At 37.3% G+C, this 25,778-nt stretch overlaps 1 protein-coding gene across 6 annotated transcripts in view; it reads left to right on the forward strand.

Moving 5' to 3' along the window:
- The window catches only part of SHISAL1 (shisa like 1), a 79,774-nt gene that overhangs the window by 36,876 nt on the left and 17,120 nt on the right, over positions 1 to 25,778 (forward strand). For 3 of the 6 annotated variants that reach the window (XM_030480083.1, XM_030480082.1, XM_030480084.1), the window contains exons 3-4: positions 6,875 to 7,088; positions 14,815 to 15,138. In XM_030480083.1, coding sequence (XP_030335943.1) covers positions 6,875 to 7,088; positions 14,815 to 15,138 — 538 coding nt within the window. Of the gene's footprint in view, positions 1 to 6,874; positions 7,089 to 14,814; positions 15,143 to 25,778 lie in introns of those variants that run through there. The other 3 variants (XM_032919824.1, XM_032919823.1, XM_032919825.1) reach the window with 1 other exon arrangement.

Raw genomic sequence — 25,778 nt, forward strand, 5'->3', positions numbered from 1 at the left:
TAGATTGAGAGTTAGTTGAATGCTATGATTACTAGTTGCATTTATTAATCAGATGTTATTTATGACATTAAGGTTTTGCATAATTATGAGTGAATATTAATATATATATATTTAGTCCAAATAGATTTGATCCTGTGAGTTTTTAACTGTCAGTATACCTCTTTTATCCTCAATTCTTGAAGCACTTCTGATCCCACAAGATTATTTTTTCCATCACTGTTTCTTATTCGCTTCTACTGCATCACATCCCTAACCACCACACTTAAAACTTTACCAGGTATTATGTGTCTTAAAGTATCCTTGAGCTCCAGAAAAGAGTTGTTAGTACTTTGTATGCAGGGTTAGATTCTTGTCACTTAGCTCAAATGTGTGTTTTGTTGCCCACAGTCTCATTGCTTGTTTGGAGGCATTCAAGTTGATTCTTGCTAATGACAGTTCATTATTTGGCTGTAACTGACACTTCTTTTGATAACAGTGTTATAATATTAATAACTAGACTAATCTTAAAGCACAATTTTCCTTTAGAGTCCTTCCACTGACATCCTTATGTATGGCACTGCATCCCTAGCTGTGTAACTACCTTCCTCCTCTGTAACAGAACCAGGCACAGAGGTTGTACCAACTTCTTTGGGTTTTTCCAGGTTAAAGTCAATTCAGAAAGTTATTCCCCTGGTGCATGAATGAAGCCAATTATTCAGGAAGACTTCAGTAAATGTATGCCAGTGATCAAACATCACAAAACTTCTCCATCTGCTCCAGTCTCTTCTGTTGATTTCTTTACCACCCTTTATAAGGGACTTCTACTAGAGATCTCCTGAGATCCCACTTCTCCACTCATTTTCCTCAAGATGATATGAATACATATCTTCCAGTTGAACGGGAAACTGATTACATCCTGTGTGCAAATGGAAGTAGTGAGCCACTGGTGTTTATATACACAGTTATTCCCTCAAACCCAAATATGAAGCCAGTGTTCTGATTCTTTTTGTTTGTTTTGTGGTTCCCTCCTCCCCCCCCCCCCCCCCCCCCCCCCCCCCCCCCCCCCCGTAGAAGAAAATTACTGCCTCTGAAATACAATGTTTCTATTTGAAACTACTGTGTCTTTTGGAAGCTACTCTCTCTGGAATTATATGGTCATGACTTTTAAGCTGGGCTGAAATGAAAATCTAATGGCAAGACTCCTTTTGAGTTCCCTAGATTTAGACTTAAGTCTATAAGGTCATGCTTTACTTCTAAGTCTTCAATATACTAAGATTCACAGTCTTAGTACTAAATTTCTAAAATCTGTATGCATGGTTGAAAACTGCACTTAACAATTGGAAGTGTAACTTTCATTGGCTCCACCAGAAGAAGGAAAGTAAGAGCATGAGTAACAGAAAAGTTCCCAGAGCAGCTGTTCTCAGAGCCTAGTCTTCATTGCATCAGAAAAGGAGAGAAGCAGTGGAGCAGAGGTGTGGTCAGATACCAAGGTCATGGCTCAGAATGAGGATGTGGTTTGGCAGCTTTAGCTGTGTGTTTAGGAAAGAGATGCACTTGTCTAATGTGGGCAGAATGCTCTCAGAGCAGGGACAAATAACACTGAAAAGAAAGGTTTCAGTTCAGAACAGGTAGGCTATGGGTCCATTAAAAAAAAAAAAAATGAAAATTAATTGGATTGAAAGTTCTGCAAATTCAGACTGATTTTATTTCAGTACCATGGATGGTGTACGTTTTTAGGATTTGTGAAAACTGACTAGTTGTAGTAGCCACACAAGGAATGTATAATACAGAGAGGAGCAGCATGCAGTCATGCCAGATGAATACCCTTTCTGACTGCTAACTCTTAGTGATTTGCTTTGCAGTAATGTTGATCCTTACATTCACTTAATGGATTGAAACACATTCATAAAAACAGGGATGACAGCAAGGCTTATATTAACAAGCAAAAATTGTCAGATTATTTGCACATTAATGTATTTTTTCTTTGAAATCGGAAATGAATATCCATATAGCAGAATTAGCAAGAGGATCTGAATTGATTGGCATTGTGCTAAGTAAAATGCATGCAAGTGAATATTTCTGTGGATCCATATGGAAAGCTTATAAAGACCAGCCGTTCTGAAAGCCTTGGGGCTTTAAAAATTTAGTAGCTAAATTAAAAATTTAATCAACATTATGCAGATCTCTAACTGTGAACAGATAAGGAAGTAACAGTTTGATGTACACTGGCTGTTTACTTTTTAAGGTAGAGTAGATAAATACTAAGATGAGCTTAAATCAGTCATTTGAAGCATGGCAGACTATTTTCCTCTCAAAATTAGTAGGAACAGATATGAGTATCTATATCACTTACCTCTTTAATAACATTTTTTTAAAACTAATATGAGAATTTGCACACGCAACTTCACTTCAGAAACAGCTTCCATCTTTGCAATAGACAACTTAAGAGCCATTTCAGGTATGATATGCTTACCAGATGTATTTCTGTAGAAATAAGGCTCTTTAATCCTCAGGATTGAAGTAAAGTTATTTTCAGGAAAAATACTCTAAAATACTCACTTTTTTTATTGGATCTTTGATTCTCAGAGAAGGAAATACAGCAAGTAAAATTACACAGGTTACAATAAGCTGACACAGTTTTTTTCACTGTGTACTAGGTCTGGCTGGTGTGGGGTTAATTTTTTTCACAGCAGCCCTCATGGTGCTGTTTTTCAGATTGGTGACCAAAACAGTGTTGGTAACACATCAGTATTTTAGCTACTGCTGAACAGTCCTTACACAGGGTCAAAGCTGCTTCTGTTTCTCACTGTGCACCCCAGCGAGGAAGTTGGGGTGGGCAAGAGCCTGGCAGGCGACTCAGCTGGCACAGCTGACCCGAACTGGCAGAAGTGATATTCTGTACCATGTAACAGCATGCTCAGCAACAAAACTGGGTTGGAGTTTATCAATAAATTGCTCAGGGACTGGCTGGGCATCAGTCTGCTGGTAGTGAGTGAGTGCTTTAACATCACTTCTGGGTTGGGGAGGTTTTTTTGGGGGGTGGTTGTTGTTGTTTTGGGTTGTTTGGGGTTTTTTCTTTATTCATTTACTAAACAAATAAAGAACCTACAAAATTTCTTGCTTCGCACTTCTGATTCTCTCACCCATCCCACTGGGAGGGGGAGTGAGCAAGGAGCTGTGTGGTGTTTAGCTGCCCACCAGGATTAACCCACCACACACTGACTATCAAATTCAGACTGCAATTCAGTCATCATGTTATGCTCTTATTTGTGCATCTGTTTTCATCACTGACACACATTTTACTATTTAAGGATTTGCTTAGGACGTTTTATTACAGACATCACTTCTCCTCTGACCTGATGTTATCTTCATTCTCCCTTCATTCTGCAGTCATACTTTCGCCAGTTTCATCCCCAAAAAAGTTTGGGGTTTGTTTTCCTTTTAAAATAGACAAAGGACCCATCTAGAAATTGGGGATCAGTTTCACATGTGCTGTTAAGCAAAGTGCTTTGCAGTGATGAGCAAGCTAAATTTCTTAGGGTCCTATAGTCCTCTAGGGCACTCTCACAATGCAACGTCTCTCTCAGACCACTGAATAATTTCAGAAGCAGAGAAGTATTGATTGCTTATGAAACATAAAGAATGAGTTTTAATTCTTATAACATGCACTAGATGTATATACAAGTCAGGTATAACCTTTCAGGACTGCTGTTCACTTGTGGTAGCTTAACACTTTTGAAAAAAATTATGATTCTGTTGATAGTAGCATAATAAAATTTGTGTTGCACTGCAAGGCTTTGCATCTATCAAAGAAGAAAATTTTCTTTCCTAGGAGCAGGTGATATAAACAAAGTGCAGATATTCCAACTAAGAAGGAATAAGTCAAGATGGCTAAAAAGTGAGAACTGTCAGACTGATCAGTTCGGATCAGTAATATTTTCTCTGTGGCTGCAACTGAAGTAGTACATACATTAAGCCATCTAATTCTGCTAAGAAATCTGTAGGTCCAGTGAAAGTTGTCCTTCAGTTGGATAGGAAGAACACTAGACAAGGTGGGGAGAAAAAAAACCAAACACGAATGGTTCCTATTGATAGAGAAGTGGGAGGAGTGGCTGATATGCCATAGGGTTGTGCTGCTGTCCAGAGGGACCTGGACAGGATGCAGAAGTGGGCTGACAGGAACCTTATGAAGTTCAACAAGGGGAAGTGCTAAGTCCTGCACTTTCTGGGGGAGTAACAGTCTCAGGCACTAGTATATGCTGGGGCCAGCTGGCTGGAAATCTCTTTGTCTTTGTGGCTCCATTAGTAGGAGTACTGCCAGCAGGTTGAGGGGGGTAATGGAGCTACTGGAAAGAGTTCAGTAAAGAACCACTGGATGATGAATGTGACTGTAGCATCTCTGATATGAGGAAAGGCTGAGAGAGCTGAGACTGTTCAGTCTCAGGAAGAGAAGGCTCAGGGGAATCTTACCAATGTGTGTAAAGACCTGAAGGGGAGATGTAAAGAAGCTGGAGCCGGGCTCTTTTGTTTGGTGCTCAGTGACAAGACCACCAGAAACAGGCACAAACTGAAACATGGGAGGTTCCCTCTGAATGTCAAGAGACTTTTTTTTTTCATTGTGAAGATGACTGAGCACTGCCACAGGTTGCCCACGGAGGTTGTAGAGTCTCCATCCTTGGGGAGAATTCAAAAGCCATCTGGGCAAGGTTCTGGGTAACAGGCTTTAGGTGACCCTGCTTGAGCAGAGGGGTTGCACCAGATGACCTCCCTTCCAACTACAACCACTGAGGTTTTTTGCAACTTAATCCTGGAACACTTTCATTATTGCTATGTTAATTAAGGAGGGGTGCAGGAAAATAAGTATTTGTTCAAACAAATATATGTTCATATGAATACATGCTTTGAAGATTTTTCAATAGAATTTGAACATGCAGATCCTGTTGCAAGAGTTATAGAAGGTTTTGGAAACCTAAGTCTAAAAGACCATTTCTTTACTGATTTATAGCATCCTCAGATTTGGAACATGCATTTTTTTACAGGCAGGCCAAGAACACATATGTAACTAGTTTTCTCAGTATCTGTGTTCCTTTAGAAATAGCATTCTCCTAGCATTTTCAGTTCCTGACTAAATGAATCTACAAAAGGATTTTCTCTTTTGTTAAAGTAATGATGACAGGGTTGTGTGCATGTAAATGTGTGTATATATACATACACATATACAAATGTAAAATGTTTATAATGGTTTTCCTTCACTCAGATGACAGTACAAGGTATCTTGTTTTCATTTTGGTACTTTTTTGTTCTAGGCTCCCTCTATATACACAAATAAAGAAGTAATCTCCACTGTCACAACCTTTAAAATTTTACTAGACCTACTGAAAGAGAGAAATTCTTGAATTTAATATATTTTATAAAATTGAGAAACAGAACTGTTGGGAATGTGCTTTTTCAAGCAACATAGAAAGAAATGAGGATTAGATGGATAAGGTGCACAGATGCATTTACAAATCAACAGGGACTATGTGCAGAGAGATTCAATAGATTCAAGCTAAATCCATACAAGTCATTATCTGTAACCTCTTCTACTGGTAAACTGATACAAAAATCATACACCAAGTTACAAGGGTTATTTCAGTCAGTTTAAAGTGAATATTCTTTAGTAATCAGTGTAAGCGCATAAAGTGCGGCTGTCCACAGCATTACTGTGTCTCTGTTGTCTAATCAAAATAAAAACATTTCACTGCCAAGAATATTTAGACTTGAATTCTATATTTCACTTTCTGTAGAGTGTAAGGTTTTGGGGGCGTCTATATGGTACATGTAACCTTAAATTATGTCTTAAGGCCTGTATAACAGAAACTATAAATCAGTCAAAATGTTGGCAGTATGTGGAATCAAATGTTGTCTCTTATAAGACTCTCCAGATCAACCAGGAAATCGTGTGTGGTTGCCAATGACTGTACTGAATGGCATCTATATCCTGCTCCTCTGCATGCTTTATTGGCTCTGGGAAGCTAAGACAATTGCTCAGCTTCCAGTTCAGACCTGTTTGCAACCAGTAGGCTTAAAGTGTGGTCAGAGAGCTTGTATCTGCCCATAGTCTTACCATGTAGGTGTAAGCAGTGTGCCTGTTGCCACACAACAGTCAGCCTCTAGTCTGCTTTCAAAGGATATATATGGAGAGGATTCCACCCCCTCCCCCCACCCCAAGAAAAGTTACTGTGAAATCAGTGTGAAATATTCCTGTAAAAAATGTTCTCAGAGATGTATTAAACACTTTACATAAGCATTTAATAAAGGAGAAATGTAAGAATTCCCAGGAATAGCTGTATTTCTATTATTTCTATCTATTTGCAAATTCAAAGTTGTTCAGATCTGTTATACTGTTTTGTAACTATTATTTCTGGCAGAATAATCCTTAGAAAAGAATGACCTTTACACTAGAGAAGATATTTTCTGTCAAGAATAGTGACTGTAAATCAAGTGCCATCAAACTTTTATTGCAGTTTTTGCACAGCCTTTTTTTTTTTTCTTTTACGAAGTCATCCCAGGAGACTCAGACGTGGACATTGTTGGTGTTTGTGGATATCCATATATTTAGAACAGTAGTATCAAAGCTTTTCCATAAATATTTTTGTGCTTACTGATATAGAGGTCATTTCTTCCCTTAAAAGGACTAATAGTAATCAGAAACAGTTACAATTTAAGTAAAAATAAGAGGTGATATATTGTACTCTTTTGGTACTAAACATTATAATGTTGATAGTTCTGAAACATTCATGTCTTTCAGAAAACGCACAACAATTGTTTAAGCTTAACCAATGAAAAATGACAGTTTATATCATACAGATACCAAAAGTGACTCACAAAGCCAATATTGTTCTTTGTTTTACAGTGTTGTCTGCACATTTTCGGGTCTGCGAGCCGTATACAGACTACAAAGGTCGCTACCACTTTGGTTTTCACTGCCCCCGTCTTTCTGACAACAAATCTTACATCTTTTGCTGTCACCATAACAACACAGTATTTAAATACTGCTGCAATGAGACAGAATTTCAGAGTGTTATGCAGATGAACTTAACAGGGAACACAGATGGATATATGCATAAGTAAGTAAATGAGTTTTAAAGTACTCTTCACCAAACTGTTCCTGGTCTAATAGCATAGTCTGAGGTGTGCTTAATGATGGAAGCAATTAGAATAATTACACATACAGAAAAACATTACTAAAAGTTTTTTGCTGTTACAGAACTCCTAAAAGAAAGGATATTTTAGCTTTGCTTTCTTTGCTTTGGCATGGGCTATAAACATTGCTAGGAGAGTAATCACCAAAGTTGGGGAACAGAACATATTTGCTTATATATCAACATTGTGTGGTCTCCTTGCCTGTTAGCTGGGATACTTCCATGTACTGCTGGGGACTGTCCTCTTAAAATAAATGTCGGTAACTTTTTTCCTAAAGAACCAAAGTACCAAGTAGATCTTTGTTACTGATTAGCTATTTACAATGACAAAATCTTCACTTGTGGTTTGTCTCTTACTTAATATTTTATATTCTAGCCACACTAATCTGCTACGATTTCTCTTAGTGCAGAAGGCAACTTTCAACTGATGTAAACCCCCAGGGTTGAATTCTGATCTATCTGCTTTCCCCTGCCATTTTATTCTCGTATGCAGCCACTCCAAGGCAAGGAAGGGGAAGATTAAAAACAGCTGGAATTCCAGTCTATTGGTTTTTTATTTACCACAGGGATTTTAGAGTTGTTTTCTGTGGTGCAAAAGTCAGTCGATGTGTTGTCATTCATTCTCATGGAAGCAGGTACAAGTCTGCTAGGAGACTATGGTGTTGGAATACTGATGTCTGCTCTTCTAACTCACTGCATGCAGCTGTGCCAGCAAACTATTGTCTTCCTGAGCAACCTCTCCTTATACAGCTCTACCCAGAGAAGTTTGAATCTTGCATACATGTAGAAGTTTTCTGTGAGGATGGTGAGGCACTGGAAGAAGACGCATTTGCCCAGAGAAGTTGTGGATGCCCCATCCCTGGCAGTGTTCAAGGCCAGGTTGGACAGAGCCTTGGGCAACATGTCTAGTGTGAAGCGTCCCTGCCCATGGCAGGGGGGTTGGAACTAGGTGATCTTAAGGTCCTTTCCAACCCTAACTTCCAACCTTAACCGTTCTATGATTCTGTGAAATGGACAGAGCAATCAGCCACTTTCCAAATCAGACATGCACAGAGGAACAGGTACAGTCTGATTGCAAAATATGCACTGGGATATAGAACGTTTTTCTGCCTCCTGCATTCTCTGCTTGCATGCCTGCTCACGTATGTATAGGGCTGTCCATATTATACGGCTGTTGTGTGAGCAGTTCCTCAATGGGAAAAATGTAATTTGGTGTTCCATGAACTACAATATTGATTTTAATGAAAATATTTAGGACATAGTGTCAGTATTACATTATTTTCATTTAGCCATCTGTTTGATTTGGGGTTTTGGATTTGGGGTTTTTTTTCTTTGGTTGGTTTTGTTCTATAAAAAACTAGCTCATTCAATTGTGATGGAGAAAGAGTTATGTCTGTAGTCCTTGTTGTTGGTAAGATTCATGGTTGAGACCTACCCACACACTGTTTACCATATGTGTTGCAGTCCAGAATTTCCTGTGGACATTTAGCTGTGTGCTGATCTTTTGCAAAGGTATGTGAAATCATGCTAAATACAATAAAAAACTTCTGGAGATATAGCTCAGAGAAGTGCAAGAGTGGAACTGGTATTGCCTTTTTGTCACTTCCTGAAACATCACTTCCGATATATCAGTCAGGACTGAGAAAATGGAGAGTTGCTAACTTTCTACATAAATATCTACCAGTGTAGTGAGATGGAGGGAGAGAGATCTCCTCACCCTGAGCTCACCAAGATTGGTAGAAAACTGCCCAGTAATTTTAGTATGCTGTGGAAGAAAGAAGTGAAGCTTAGATGCCTGCATTAAAAACATTGTAAAAAGCATTTTAGTACACTCTGACTTTATTTAACATATACAGTGATTTAACTTTATTTGGATTCCAATACATCCAGGGTTCACTTTACAGTAACTCTTTGTTTAGATCTAATTTCACACACCACTGAAAAAAAATTCTAATGAAACCTCTTTTACTGTGGCTGGGGAGAATGATTTAGGATAGGGGAATAGCTATGAACTGAAAGAAAGGATTATAGTTTTCAGGGAAGAGTGATTCAATATTATTACTTGGTTTATTTCAATATTTATATTTGGTTTATTTTTCCCTTTGGCCATTCTTGCAATTATCAAAACTAGTTTCTTGTTTTATAATACAGTTGAGGGAAAAATTAATGAAGTGACTTGTAACTTCTTTGTCGCACAGCTGAAAAAACACATTTGTCTTCTACAGTCACACGATATAACTATAGCCAGGTTTATTTACATTTTTTCCATTACTCAAACAAAAAAATTTCTATGTTTTTAAAAATGCATAATAGTGGTCTATTATATCTTTGTGATCGTGCAGATTAATCAGTCTAATATTTTTGAATGTGAACAATTCATTTAGTATTAAATATAGAAATACCAATGGTGTCTAACAGACGAGAAAAGTTCTGCTGTCCAAAGTATTTTTCCATGAAACTTTGCCTCATAAGTTAAGATATTCACTTAAATCTAACATTCATACCCTCTCAGATTTTCTATTATGCATGTTTTGGTGGATTATCAGCAATATTGCTATGCATTAGGTGCTTAATCTGATACTGGAACAGTGTTATGACAGTCTGTAATGCATCCATGTTTTTCCTTATGTCTTATTCCAGTTTTTCAGGGTTAAATGGCTTTTGCACACCACACTACAACAGTGCGTCAACAGCAATGTGAGGATAAAATAGCACATGTACAGTACGTCCTCTGCAGAGCTGTAATTTGTTTAAATATCTCCTGGAAAGTCATGTTTACAAGAAAACAAATAAATAAATAAGATTTTCAATTCCACTACCAACTGCCTCAAAAAGTTGTAATTTTGGCGGGAAGACCCCTTAGGTGCTACAGTAACAGTTTCTTCATGATAACTCAGGGTTGGGAAAATGCCTTGAGATAATAGTAAAAACAAAATAGAAACAAACCCCCACATTTAAAGTGCATATGCAAAAACTGCACAGATTTCCACAGTGTTGGAAGCATGAAGCCATTTCCTGGGATGTAAACTTGCGTTTCCTTGAGCAACATTGAAAAGGTGTTACTACTCCAAGTAGCAGCCCTGTTTAAGGAAAATAGGGAAAGCAGCAGTTTCCATGGCCATCTGCTCACATTTAAACTCTGCAGCTGTAGAATTCTGCTCACAGTTGTTTTGATTTGTTGTTTTTTTAAGCCTGAATTCCCAAATAAATGATTTTCTGTTCATGTGCTGCACATAAAAAACAACAAACCCTTGTAAAAAAAAATATATCTTGGTCCTAATCTGCTTGTCGTCTGTCTCAAAAAGTTAACAGATTAGATAGAAGGACTCATGGGTAACAATGATAAAATGAAAGTACCTGTCATTTGATCAGTATGTAGGGGTGTTAGAGAAATCTAAGCAAGGTTCTGTAGATGAAATAGGAGGAGATAGATGGTAAAAGTATTTACTGTTCTCAGAGAGCCCAATTCAAGGCTTCCTGAAATCAGAGCAAACCTTTCCACTTATGCGAGTGGGCTCTGTATCAAGGCTATTCCAAATACACACCGTATTTCCATAAAAGACAAAGTGTTTTAAAATAATGACCTATAAGCTTTTCTGATGGTCAGTGAATTACCCTGTTTCACACAGAAGATGAAAGGAAACTGTCTTTTAACTTTTTACTCCAGATTTAGCTTTTGTATTTGTGTGCCAGCAGCAGCAGAAGACTGGGCACCATAGCTTTAGAAGTAATTTTTAGTGTTATATTGCTAAACCTTGTGTTGAGCCTAAACAGAATCCTCCAAAATGATTGACTGGGATGGGCAGGAGAACTAGCAGGGCAGGGCAAGCTATCCAGCTGGGGAAGGTGAGAGGAGATACAACCTTACCAAAACAACTAATTATACTTGATTGTCCCTGTGAAGGAACAAACTCTTGTAATTTGAATCTTGGTAAACTTGGAATCTTTTCACACTTCATTTTTATTTTAAATGAAGCTTCTGCACAAAAGTACAGGAAAATTAGATTGCAATACAAAACTTTAACAATTAAATCGTTCAATTCAGTGAAATTAGAGCAAGTCCTAAGAGTTTTTTGATTCCCAATTCTCTCTTCTGTCTCTGGCCTTACAGAATAAGAAGGACTATTTTCTAATTAAGACATCTTCTTAATTTGTAGGGTAATTTTAATTTTTTCTACAATTAGTAGTTATCACCAAGATTGTTATTTTCTAACATTTTCGTAGTCTGAGAAAAGGAAAATATCAAAGTATGGAATTACCCTCTGTGTACAAAACATACTACTTATTAATTTTGCTTGTGATTTTTCATAAGGCCCTTTCAATAGTCCTGTTGTCCCCTTGTCTGTTAATTAAAGCAGTCTTTCAATTTGTCCTTGTGAGAAACAGATGTTATTTAGAAGGAGCAGATGGATAACTCATGGCATGATTTATAAATTGTTGTTTTAAATTGGAATGTTCAAAACAGGTCTAATTTTGCTAACCAAAATTTTGATGGGTGAAACTAAATACCTAAAATACAAACAAATTCTTTTAAGTTAACTATAAGAAGTGTTCCTTGCTCTTATATTGTCAAAACAAAAAGAACATGCTTTCTAATATTTCCGTTCTTGTTATAGATCAAATATAGCTCACCTATAGTAAAAAGGATGCTACTGCTATCAGTGATGAAGAATAGGATTTGTTGCAGTGGATTTCTTCCTGACTTCTCCAGCCTTCACTTCCATTTTCTTTATATTAGCAGAAAATTTGTAACAGTCTCTGAAACTGATTCCCCCCCCCCCCCCCCATATGAAGAACTTGATTTATTTTATTTCCTTGTATATTATACTTGGTTTTGGAAGCATCCTTTCAGTTACTGTGCAAAACACCTCTACCATTCCTCTCTTCAAAACTGCAGCTATTTTGTGTGGAACCTGCTTGATTTTTAATTACTGCGGAGTTGTCAGTTGGGGCAATCCCAAGCACAAATACACTCTGAGTGGAGAATGGATTGAGAGCAGCCTGGAGGAGAAGGTCTTGGGGGTGTTGGTAGATGACCCAGCAGTGTGCACTCGCAGCCGAGAACGCCAACCATATGCTGGGCTGCATCAAAAGGACTGTGACCAGCAGGTCAAGGGAGATGATCCTGCCCCTCTACTCTGCTGTCAGGAGACCCCACCTGCAGCCCTGTGTTCAGCTCTGGGGCCCAACGCAAGAGGGACATGGACCTATTGGAACGAGTCCAGAGGAGGACATGAAGATGATCAGAGGGCTGGAGCACCTTTTCTATGAAGACAGTCTGAGAGAGTTGGGCTTGTTCAGTCTGGAGAAGACTCTGGAGAGCCCTCAGAGCAGCCTTTAAGTGTCTAAAGGGGGCCTACAAAGAATCTGGAGAGGGACATTTTACAAGGGCATGTAGTGACAGGACAAGGGGGAATGGCTTTAAACTGGAAGAGGGTAGATTTAGATTAGACATTAGGAAGAAACTCTTTGTTGTGGGGGTGGTGAGGCACTGGCACAGGTTGCCCAGAGAAGTTGTGGCTGCCCCATCCCTGGCAGTGTTCAAGGCCTGGTTGGATGGGGCTTTGAGCAACCTGCTCTAGTGGAAGGTGTCCCTGCCCATGGCAGGGAGTTGAAATTAGATCATCATTAAGCTACCTTCCAACTCAACCCATTCTGTGATTCTGTGAAAATAGAAGAGTTTACCCCAGTAGGAATAAATCGACTGAAAGTCAAGAGTGGCACTGCTGAGAAGCCTGGATTACTCAGATACTATTATACTTTTAAGCATCCGGACTGCAAATATTTTAATGCATTACAAATATCTAACCACTGTTGTATGAAGTTAGGCATGCATGTGTTAAGTCTTTAGTAGAGGCAAAGACTCTTGAGTTAAGGGTTTTCAGAAGCACTATATTTTGTCTACTTCCAATCCTCCTGGAAATTTACTGTATTTTTTTTTTTTTTTTTAAATCCCAGACTCGCATAAATCTAAAATTACACAGGAATGGGCCTATTAGCAGCTCGGACCTTTCGCTTGTTACTTACAGTTATTTGCTATAGAAAATTCTGATTTCTTATCTGATTTTTTTGTTTCAAATCTATTCAAATGTTTTGGTTTTGTTTTTTGTTGTTTTTTTTTTTTTAAGTATGAAATGAAAGAGTCACACAGAACTTTAAATGGAAGAGAAAGTTCAAAGCAGAGACTTGAAATGTTTTAGATCCAAAAAGGCTTGGGACATGTGTTTTAAAAGTAAAAATATCTTTCTGGCTTGCATCTGTATGTCTTCTCAGCCGTTTTTTTCTCACAGTACTTCTGTTTTGATCAATGTTCTGATAAGATACAGTTCTCTCAAAGTATTTCTGAATGTGAAAGAGAGCATAGTTGAGTGTGTGTTCAATTTTAAATTATGTAAGTTTAGGTTCACGTAGATGTGGGTTGCCCACTTCTTAATTCAATACAATCTTCCTCCAAGACTGTCTTCCTAATGCTATTTTTTTGGGTAGTAACCCTTCTGCTTGTTGTTTATTTCACAGTTTCTGGTACACATACTTCCATATTAACTCACAGGTCTAGATTAGCCTTCTTTGCTGTATACCTGACAGTCCCATTTTTATCCATTTCTTTCCTTCTTTGTTCTGACCTCATCCTCCTCACTCACACAGTTTCCAGTCCAAACTGCATTTACACCCAACAGTCATTTTTCTTTTAATAATACTGCATCTCCAGCAGATCTTTAGCATTTCTTGCCCTTCTGATCTCCAAATTCTTGATCCCTTATACTTATTCCTCCCTCGCCCCCCACTTTCTTTTAATATCTTTAGTCACCTGTCATAGCTTTATAACTCTGTGCACTATGTCAGCAGCTGATAATTTTCATGGCCTTTACCTATATATACACAGTATAACTACACCAACATATAAATGTAGTACATATTTTCCTTCCTGAGGAATGCATTGTATAGTATGATCTTGCCAATGTTCTTACTTCCTTTTATATTACTCTTCAATTTATTGCCAGCAAACTAAGAGATCTTTAACAGTTGCTCTTGGAAGCCTATGCTTCTACTAGTACCTACTGTATCCAGCAATAATTAATTATTACGTTCAGAGCAAATCCAAGGACATTAAACATCTTTTAAGACAAGTGGTTTACAATGCATGTCAGCAGTGAATGTTTTAAATAGCGTAGACACTCTTCAGTCTCAGTTTTTAAACATATTTTATATGTTTAATACTCTCACTCTCATAAATGCCCTGTCACATTCAGTAGGGTGACTCTCTGGGAGAGAGAATTTGCAGAATAAGACATATGACCCATCAACCATATACATATCAGTGGTCTCGCTTGAAGCATTGAAGGTGATTGATTGTACATGACTTTTATGTGCTGACACAAACACTCAGATGAGAGGGAGAAATAAAAATGTTTGTAAGACAGGGTGACTTAGTTTTCAAAAACCTCCCATTTCATGCATACAGCAGTATTGAAATAATAAATAATTTTTAAGGGCACATGCTTTAGAGAAAAATTTTTGTTTCAGCCTATTATATTATATTGTATTATATTATATTGTATTGTATTATATTACATGTTATCCTTGATAAACTAACACAACAACCATTACTGATATATAGATAATTTTTATGTTTATCTTTTTTCTTTCACAGCAACTACAGTGCACTGTTAGGAGTGTGGATCTATGGCTTTTTTGTGGTGATCTTACTGATACTGGACCTTTTATATTACTCTTCAATGAACTATGATATTTGCAAATTTTACCTGGCACGGTGGGGAATTCGGGGAAAGTGGATGACACAGGGACAGAGCCAATGGATTAACCCTGCTCAGGATCCAAGCCAAGTACAGACACAGCCTCAGCCAGACACACAGCCTCAAATTCAGCCACAGCCTCAAACATCACAGACAGTGCATACTTTACAAGGAGATGTTTTAAGCCCTCCCCTGATGTCTTTTCAGAGTACTTCTGCCTGGTAAGTAAATTAAACCATATTGTGATACAGTTTTTGACTCTGTTTTGTAGTGTGAACAGTCACCTGTATTTGGAAGTGCCTGCAAATTCAGGCTGAATGGCACCATTTCTAGCACATACAGAATTCTTTATATCATGAATTGTCTTACAGAATTACTGTTTAGGAGTGATTTCTTAACCTGGAATATATTGTCATCTTTTAGTTTGTTCTCAGAGAAATAGGTGCTGACATTATCCGTGCTAAATAGTTTTACTAATCTGTGATACAAATAAACTAAAAATCTTTGTTCTACATCAATCATTATAGAACTAATTTTAATCTGGTCTCGGAGTCTAATTGCTATGTGTATCTATGTGTCTGTTGGTCTTGCTTTAAAAGCTTGTATAAATTGTAACACTGAAATAGCTTCAATGCGAGACATCACAAATCCACACCATTTGTGGTATAAGGCACAGAAGCAATATAAAAACCAGGTTAGCTTTTTTATATGCATAGCCAAAAAAAGCATAGCTTGATGTCATTTGACAGAGTGAAAGAAGTAGGCTACTGCAAAGTTAAATCCTACAAAACCAAAAAAAGAGCCCCCCAAAAAACAGACCAAATGGGGAAGACATACTTCAGAGCAGGCAGCAGATACAATATAAGAAGCTAAATATTGATAGCTGTGGGACAAAATTACATTGAATGATTTTGGACTGTTGTTACCAAAGAAAACATAAGCAAAGGAAGAGCACTGAATATAACAATGCTCTGAATAAGTTGTCAAGAAAGGCATCAAGTGTTTTTCTTTGCAAGAGAGTATAAAGATTTGGAAGGGGGCAGAGAGAGTACAGAGTCAGGTGTGTATTTTAGAAGTGTTCCAGAAGGCAAAGTCCTGAACCCTTGCATAGCACTGTGTTGCAGATGGCGTGGTGACAGCATAGTCCTTTTATTTCATAACTTGCCTTTTAATTTTAAACGTAGATCGAGAACAAACAGGTTTGAAGATTTTTTGTAATAGAAAAGGTAGTGATAGTTTGAACCATGAACAAGGATCAGTGGAAGAGAAGGTTGTTTGGCATAGTGGTCAGTACTGGATGTATCCAGTGCAGACTTAAGGATCATTCTAGAGGGCCTTGTCCGATAGAAGAGTCTAACAGTGCTACTTAAGATGGAGACTTGCTTGCACTTAGTTGTAAGCACTCTTCTTTTTACTTCTTCCTCTTCTCTCCTTTTTTCTTTTAATTCCTTCAGCTTTTTTGCACATTGATTTCCCAGTCTTCAGTCAGAATTGCCACACAGGTTAAGATCAGCATATGTAGTAGTACAATAATTGTATTTCTAGCTTAATACATGTGTGGGCACATATGTGTATATAAAAAAAGTAATGATTGCATGAATATATACATTAAAAAAAATTAGCCTGCTCATACCGCTTCGTAATTCCACCACAATATTACAAATTAAAGGCAACCATTAAATAATTCTTGAAGGATTCTTGGTCATTTTCCATTACTGACTTTTGTTGTTCTGTTTCTTTGCTTTTTTTTTTTTTTTTTTTTTTTTAAAGCGTTAAGCGGGGAATGTATGTTAGGATCAGGTGAGCATATCTCGTAAGCAACTTTTCCTGTGTTTGCAGGAGATGAGCACTGATAAGTCACTCCAGTAACCCTCACCCCTTCCCTGATGAACCGTCTGTCTGTGCTCCCCTCAGTCCCCATAAAATTGTTTTGTTTTCTTTTTCTAATTCTTTCATTGCTCAATGGAAAAAATAACTAGATGTTTCCTTAGCAAAACCATATTTTTCCTTTGTATTTCAGTATGTAAAACACTACAAGAGATGCCATATTTTCAAACTTATAACCTGCAATTTTTGAAATTCACAACTGATGACTCAGTCTCAGTTGGATACATAAAAAGTACCAAGAAAAAGGTAGGAGGCACTGGTGATCTCAGGCAAGGTGTTCAGCATGTGAAAGAGGTTTTTGAGTAAACAGTTCCCTCAGAAAATGACAGACTTGTATACTACAGCAATGGCTAAGACAGTGGGGAATAAACAAGGTTGTCTAGCTATTTCTTTCTCCATTAGATAATCTGCAGATTATATACATGAAAATATGGCAATTTTGCTGTATAGAAAGTCTCAGAGTCTGGTTCTGCTGCAGTCTATATTGGATGAGTGTTGTCAGTACTTCTAAATATGCAATCATGCTATCAGTGAAGAAATGCAATAGAGCTATCAGTGAAGAAATTATAAATGCATTTATAATTTCCATCACTAATTTTTTAATTACCTAATCTATTAATATCTTTTTGTATTTTATACCTCAGTTTCCATTATTCTAGGTGATGACACCAACCTCTTAGATGCTCTGATAACAGCAGGTTTTCAACCTATAAAATCAAGTTTTTTAGTTTGAGTTGGCATTGTTAATGTGTCCTAAACTTGTCTCAGCTTTTCCTGCTGTAGAGAAAATCATCATTTTTCTTTAGTACCTCACAAACTCGGTTATATATTGGTGGCATCATACCATAAGAACAGTTCCTGTTTACTGATGAGTGTTTTGCAAATACAAAATAGATTCTTTAATCCTGTGAGATATGCCTATATCCCAGGGCACAAAAAAATACTGTTAAAAACATTTCCCGAAACAGTTTGCAAGTTTTCATGATGACAGATGTTGTTGAAGTTGTTAGCTTCCTGTACTGCATCTATCCTAGTAGAGTTAAAAAACATGCCCGTCCTAGAAGACACTACATGATCATATAAAAGAAGTGATTCTTATACATCAAGAATCTCAGCAACACCAAAGACTTTATGTATCTTTATTGTAGAGAACTGACAGTTCAAAAAACTATTCCAAGAAAGATGTCAGGATTAACCTATAGTTTATAAAGCAGTTTGGGATCTTCCTGGATTAAAAAAAATATGTAAGTGCTTTTTATTTTGTTGTTTCTTTTTGTGTTCTAGTTTAAATGCTGTGAATTGGCAATGAAATCAATGACTGAAACAGGTATATCAGAGAGAAAAATCAAGCAAGTCATAGTATGCAGTGGGTAGAACCATCCCCAAGATGTTTAAACATTTTGTTGTGGCAGATCACTTTATTATTTACTTGAGACAAAGAGGACCATGTATAGCCATAATATTATTATAACTAAAGTAGTCTGGAATCCATTATACATGCTGCTGGCTGCTCTGCAGAGGGCTTGTAGTGTTGTGCAAGGACAGGAAGGAAAATCATTAATCTGAGAAACACTGAGCCCAATTTAGAATAATGTTGCCTCATTATGCAGTGTATGGATTTTGCGGCCCAGCTAATGTTGATTTCTTCTGTAGTATGGAAACCATCTGAGGGCTGTCCAAAGGCCTATGTGGTCTGAAGGTGCTGATGGATGTCCTTCTGCAACCCAGACACCGTCACAGACTGCGACTGAATGAGCTTAAATGGTTGTGGCTTGCCTCATGGTGGTTCCTCCAGGTCATGGCTGAAGTGCATCAGCTGGGCCCTTCCACGTTAACTGGTCCATATAAGAATCTGCAGTCTGGTTAGCCTGAGCAAGCTTTTAACAGCTGGAGATCAAACAACAACAAGCAGCAGGCAAATCATTACTACTGCTCAACAAAGTACAAGCCAGGGAGGCGATAACATGAAATATTGTAAATTGAGGAATTGGAATTCTGACTACTGAAAACACATGTTCTCACACAAGAATATTGTTAATTAATAATGACTAAAATAGGTCAGACTAGCAAGGAAGAACACAAAAGAGGAAGTGTGCCAGGCAGCCGGGCAGAGTTTCTCAAGCTTCTCCGTGACTGTGCTGTGTTACAGATGTAAGAGGGGAACAGATCTCTCTGTCTTGCTCTGGTGAAGTTAAACTCCTCTCACCTCCATCAAGAATGCAAATCACAGGGAATACTGTCTTGAAGTCTAACTTTTGCCTTGCTGTTCCCTGCTTTTCTGCACAACAACAGGCAGAGGCAATGTGTGCCCTGTATGTGATCGTATATGTTATGCTACATGACTCACAGTTTTGGAAGCCTGTTGGTTGTCCAGAATCAGGAAAAGTATCAGCCCAGCAGTGTAAGCCAGTGCTTATTTCCTTTATGGAGTTGGAATGGGTTAGACAAAGGCAAGTCTATTTTACTTCCCCTTATTAGATGTTGCAATCTGCTTTTGCTGTGAATTCCTCTGAGTCACATTGTCTTTCAGACAACAAATAGAATAGTTTCTAGCATGCTGCTATTCACCTGTTACTTGACACCTCTTCAAATGACTACCAAAGCACTTAAAAACAAAGAGAGAAAAAAGCCTATAAAAATATCGGCAGAGTTTAGAAGCCAGCAGGTAACTGAGCATGTCCACAGTAACTGTGCAAAAAAACTCCGAAGGAATAAATACTTTGCTGGTGGCTAAAAAGGCTACGTGAAAGAATTCCCTTTGATACCAAATTTTTAAACAGGATGTAGACTATCACTGAAGTGAAATATCCGCATTCAATAGGTCCTCTGCTTCGATAATTTTTAAGAGCTGTGCATGCAGTCTTTTCTGTGTCATCAAGCTTAGGACATTGTCACGGAAGCTGGTCAGCTGTGCAGTGTGAACATGGCCATAGTCCGCCGAGAACATTAGACGCTGGGGTGGTGGGAGAGTTCCGTGCAGAGGCTGCTCTTAATACAAGGTATTTACAGTAACAAAGTGAACAAAATCTGCCTCCTTCCATTTTAAGTGTTTTGAAAATAAGAAAGGTCTTACATTTACATCTGCAAAATCACTACATTAAGCAGAAATAAAATGATACTATTTCAAAGATGCAAATTTTTTTCAATATAGGGCAAAATATATTTTTTATTTACAGCTCTTATCTAGATTTTTATATTATACTCAGACTAAATAAAGCAAACTAGAGCACTAACAGTGTTTTTTAAAAGATGGAAAGAAATAAAATTTAATACTCTTATAGAGCTTTTATGAAAGAACTCTCTGGGATTTAACGTCATCTGGAGAATCTGTCTGGTAACAGATGATAGGTGTGTCAAGAAACATTTACCATTATATGTATGCCTTCATTTCCTTCGAAATATATTGAGTTAAAAAAACAGGTATCATTGTATATATCCTCTTATAAATATTCTAGTCTGTTTTCTAGGAACTGCATAATTGTAAAAATAGAAATTGCTTAAAAACGAAAGCACAGCTAAGAAACACTTTCTGCTCCTAGAAAAGCCAGATGCTGAAACTCATTCTGCATTGCATATTCTTCTATCTGGCCTCCTGTTTGATGTCAGGGCAGGAGACTAACAGCACAAATAGAATAGAGAGTGGGCTTGGAACCAAACACATCAAAATCTGCAATTCTCCGAGCCTTCTTTGCTTGCCTCGGTACTATAATCATGCAAATAATTTATTTTTAATTTAGTTTTTTAAGGAGATTTAGGTTAGATTTTTATCATTTGCATTCAAATAATTAAAGATACTTCAGTTACTGAGTGCTTTCTTTCTTCCTTGTATTTAAAAATTCACTATTAGCATAACAAGTTAAGCCAATATGCAAGGTTTCTGTCCACCTCAATCTGAATATAGCCAAACTTTTTGTACAATGATAGACATTGCATCTTTTGTTTATGAGTATATAATACATATTTTTCATTTCATGCCTTATTCTCCTTTTCCTTTTGCTCTGTAAATTATAAACTCCATATTGCAACATTTACTTCTTTACATTCTTGTTAGCTGCAGATTCATTGGATATGAGCTGATAATTCGCTATTTTAGCTCTAGAGTAAAAGTGAGTAGTCAAGACGCTATCTGAAGACTATTGCTAAATGAACTCTGCATACTGAGAAATGAAAGCTAGTAGAAATACTAGAAACCAGTTCTGAACATCTTCCATTCTTAGATTTTATCATATATTTTGAGTACAGTTTTTTGGCAGCGAGATCATTACCTCATCTAAGTTATAGCAAATCCAGAATAACAGGACTGAAGTAGCAGATCACAGCATAAAATTCATGTGAAATCAGAAGACTTCAATTGCACTGCATAATGTCACAAAACGATAGCATCACAAACAGAAAGGAGTGTGACATCCCAAGTTTTATTAGCCAATTTCATCTTCTCTGCAACAATAGAAACCACTTAATTTTAAAAGACTTTCTTGTAGTAGTTACAAAACTCCTACCCCTTACATCCTCTTGGGTGTAAAATGGTCTGTAGTAATTGTAATAGCACGTGCACATTCTACACCTTTTATATATACACTGAAAAATAAAATAGCAAGGTTATTCTGAAGCTCCTCACTTGAATTCTGAGTATCACAGAGAAACTTTATAACAGGCCCAGCCACTTTGCAAGTACAGCTGAGAACAACAGCTGAGCTTCATATGCACGTACATTCATGCAGTCTGGCCATTCCTCTTCATAGCACATCAAAGGTGTCCAGGCTTGCTGATTTCACTTTCATGTTTGCATTTAAAAAACTAAGTCAGGTGCTCCCAATTACTCCTGATTTAGATGTAACTTCAGTTACACAAGTGTAACTGAAAATCAGCTTGTTTTACCTGCATTTAAGAGTAGCTTGATCTAGAATAACAAAGGTATGAAGCAGTGAGTACCTCCCACAAGTTCTATTGAATTATGCGGTCTCAGCTGTATTAAGCTTTAACTGTTAGGGACCAAAACTTTTATTACATTGATAAAATTCAATTAATTGCTTCTAGCTTTCTAGAGACTAAATAAAGCAGGTGGATAAGCAAACAATGGAGATAAGACAACATCAGTCAAAGATAATTGCAAATGGAGGTAATGATCTAAACTCCAAGGAAAGCAAACCTTCTTCTGTTTATGCAAAGTTGCAACAGGATTTCTAAGTAGATTTACTGTAATTTGGAGTTCTGAAGTGAAAGAAAACACTTTTCAAAGGAAGGAAGAAAAGAAAATTATGGGCAGAATACTGTCCATCTTAAGTAGGATATGCCCCAGAGAACTACTAAAAACACCTGCAAAGCAACTATCTATGTACACTTGGTGCTTTTAACAGAGTGAGTCAGTGAAGTAAGATCCTGTTGCTTTCAGTGTCATGGAAAATCAATTCCCAACATATATTTTGGATATCAAAATACAGGTAATGCTCTAACTCAAGGAGGAACAAGCAGGTAATAGAGCTGAAGATCATGTATAAAGCAATTTATTATTCTTAGAGTTATTATTAAACAAAAAGCCATATCATAAATAATCCTTTTATGGGGTTGCAGAAGATCTTTTAGAGTATGCTAAAATTTCTACATGAAATAATGACATAGTATGGAATACCAGACAGAAATGAAATCATTGAAAGCTTATGTGATAATGTTGAATGCATGACCATAAATGGTAACAATTATTTGCAGTGAGAACTGAGGTCAAGGATCTACCACATAATTACTTTTATTGTCACTGTTCCCTGGTTAGCTCATGACAAAGACAACTGCAGCGAGCAATTAGGCATTTCATCAGAAAATTGATAAAACATGTTTGTATGACCTTGGTTTTATAATGATGTTTCACTGCGCAGTTCAAGAAAAGGCCAGCAATTAGACACTGTTAGGTTGTTCATAATTAGGAAGTTATCACATATATGGCTGTTTCAGTCTCAAAAGCAAAATAATAGATCAAAAAGCTTTAAAAGTTAGGAAACATTAATTTTGCTGTTAAGTCATGAGAGAACACCAATGTCGATCAGCAAAAAATTAAAAGCTTTTGGAAGACTTACATGATCAACACTGTCATAAACAGATATACACAGATATCTACAACCATAATTGTGAAGAAAATCTATTCACTGCCAAGAAAAACCCATGCCTCTGGGAAGACTTTAAAATCCACTATTAAAATTTTCTTTGAAATTGAAATTGCTAAAGAGAGAAAACCAGTTTAAGACATTGAGTTCCAGCGATATGACAAATGTCACTGAAACACAGTTAGAAATGCTACTAGTGTTAGTCCCGTGTCAGGTAATAACATGATCCCAAACAGAACAAGTGAGACACATTACTTGAAACATCGGAGAAATGAGTTCAATCAGCACAACGCTATGTATCCTCCACAGAACATTATCAAAGGAATTAAAGGTGGAAACTGGGCACCCATCATAAAAAACAGAAGGGTAAAAATAACTATAAAAAGTGGTTATGTGTGAAATAAATTATCTACCTCACTTTACTTCCCAATAAGGTAATCTGTTTCCTGGTGTTTGTATGTATTCATAACCTTTACTTAGGCCCCAAAGAATCTCAAAGGTGGAATGATTGTGGAGACATAACCATCTACAGTAAGTGTTAAAAACAGCGGTGGAAATGTGTTTGCACAGCAGTTCATGCAGTCAGCTGGCAGAACAATGACTGTTGGGCTCAAATCTAAAAGGGGACAAGGTCCACCTGCAATTTTTCTTCCTGAAAGACTGGTATTCTAATACATAGTTGAGTAGGTTATGCAATAAAGGAGCCTTCTTGGTTAGGCAAATTGTGTATATTAACTAATCAGATCTCTCTAAGCTGAATTCTGTATTAGAGCAATTCCTTGTAGTCATTAAAGTGATGCTGCTCTGGGAGCTGACACATGCTACACAGGCTGCCTTTTTTTTCTGTTGAAAGTCATTACTATCATTTGTAGCAGCACGTGGAAAAGTAATTGCAGTGATCTTCATCAAAAATTACAGTAAATTAATTAAACAGTCATTAACCGTATTCTGTGTTGATTAGTGATACAGATTTTAATCAGTCACACACATGAGGGAGGCAGGCTATTTTCTGTTGCATTCCCAACTTCTCATCTCTGAAAAGTGATGAGTCATAGGGAGCTGCTGAACACAGCACCTTTTATCATTCTTACACTAACAGCTCATCTCATCTCCAGCAGTTTCACCTAAAAAGCTCTAAAGAAGTTGTGATTGGAAAGCAGCCAGAATTCACCCTCTTCGATCACCAAAACCCTCTCAAACTTCTCTTATGCTGCTGAAGTTAACAACTGAAATCAACTAGAAAAATGCCTGCTTAATTTGCATTTTTAGACATTTTAAAGAAAATTCCATGAGGGGCTGATAGTTGACTTTTAATTTTTTTTATTCTTCACTGAAGCCTCTCAGAACTCAAAGCAAAAAATGGCATCCCAGTTAAAAAGAGCCCCACTGTTCGCATGAACAGAAAAGAAGACAAAACTGTGGATATATTTTTTGTGAATGTGTTAAAAATACAACCTATTTGTGATGCTATTAAAAAAACAAAACAAAACCCAACAAAACCCAACACAAAAGACTTGGTTTGGCATTTGCCAACTCTTGCTCAGTTTGACTCTTCCTGTCTTTCCCCTCGGAATATATAAAGCACAAGTGAAAATGCTTGAAGCTGTCCAGCAATCATACTTAAGAAAGACCACAAGATGATGCTGGCTGTAAGGGGCAGGTTTTGGAGGACTTCTTAGAGACAAGTGAGGTAACAGAAAAAAGAGGTTTTGTAAACATTGGGAGAGTGTCAAGAATAATCCACATCTTCCCATTTTATGTCCTAATCTTCCAGTGTTTGTTACATTAATAAATTTCACCTGTGAGGCTGATCTCTGGCTCATTTTCTTTTTCCCTTTAGTCATTTTCCTTTCAGTAGATCAGTACAAACATGGTCTAGAATATTTTAAAAACAAAACTAGTGAAAATTAGCTAGGGGATTGGTTGGCATTTCTCTATCGTTCTTAAAGGCAGTTCGCATGACCACTGGCCATACCTGGCACTAGTAATGTTCCTATATACTATAGAAGTAAATTAGTACTTCGTAGGCTGTGTTGTATTTATCCATACAGTGCTTACATGAGCTAGTCAAATTCTGTTACTTCCATCTTACATTTGACAGATGAAACAGAAAAGCTTATCTGGTTACTGAGGGCCATACTGAAAGTATTTGAGAATACTTCTGTTATTGTAATTTGTGTAAATTTTTGAAGATTTTGTAATACTGGAAGAGCAAGAAATTGCTCCCCACCTCAGCTCTTATATTGCAGTTGCCAGAGGATCATACCTCCTTCATATCTGGGAGGCAGTAATCCTTGGACAGTGGAGACATGTAGAAGTCTGTAGGTTTGGGCTCCAACAGTCCCAGCTTCAACCTTCTCTGCACGCAGATGTACGTGAACACTGATTCTTCTACTTGGGTTTTGCACCTTACCTGGCATACTAAAAACAGACGACATGGAAGGACACAAGTAGATTCACTCATACAGTGCAGCGCAAGATATAGTGCTTTGGCAAGATTCTGGTAGACTAAGAGAAGATGAAGGGGTCATTAAAGGATTCACAGACTTCACTGCATCCAGTTTCTATATATGTCTCTCCTGTAGTTCTATAAAAATTTGCAAATGCATTACAAAGATCAAGTATACAACAGACTCTAATCTAGCTCTTCCAGTCTGAAGATACTGTTCTGTGCTCTGGGATCTGAAACTTAGCACACCTTTGTTTCCTACCTGGGCAACAAAGTTCCTGCCTCACAACACAAATATTACACATTTTACTTTATGTAGAAACACAGATAAAGTTCAGGTTACAGTACAACTTTCTACTGTTCTGTTGTAGGCATAGAGTATCCTGGAACCATTTGAAGTAACCAGTAATACAATAGGTAACTACCTGCC

The sequence above is a fragment of the Strigops habroptila genome, chromosome 3 (genome assembly GCF_004027225.2).
Source record: "Strigops habroptila isolate Jane chromosome 3, bStrHab1.2.pri, whole genome shotgun sequence".
NCBI lineage: Eukaryota > Metazoa > Chordata > Aves > Psittaciformes > Psittacidae > Strigops > Strigops habroptila.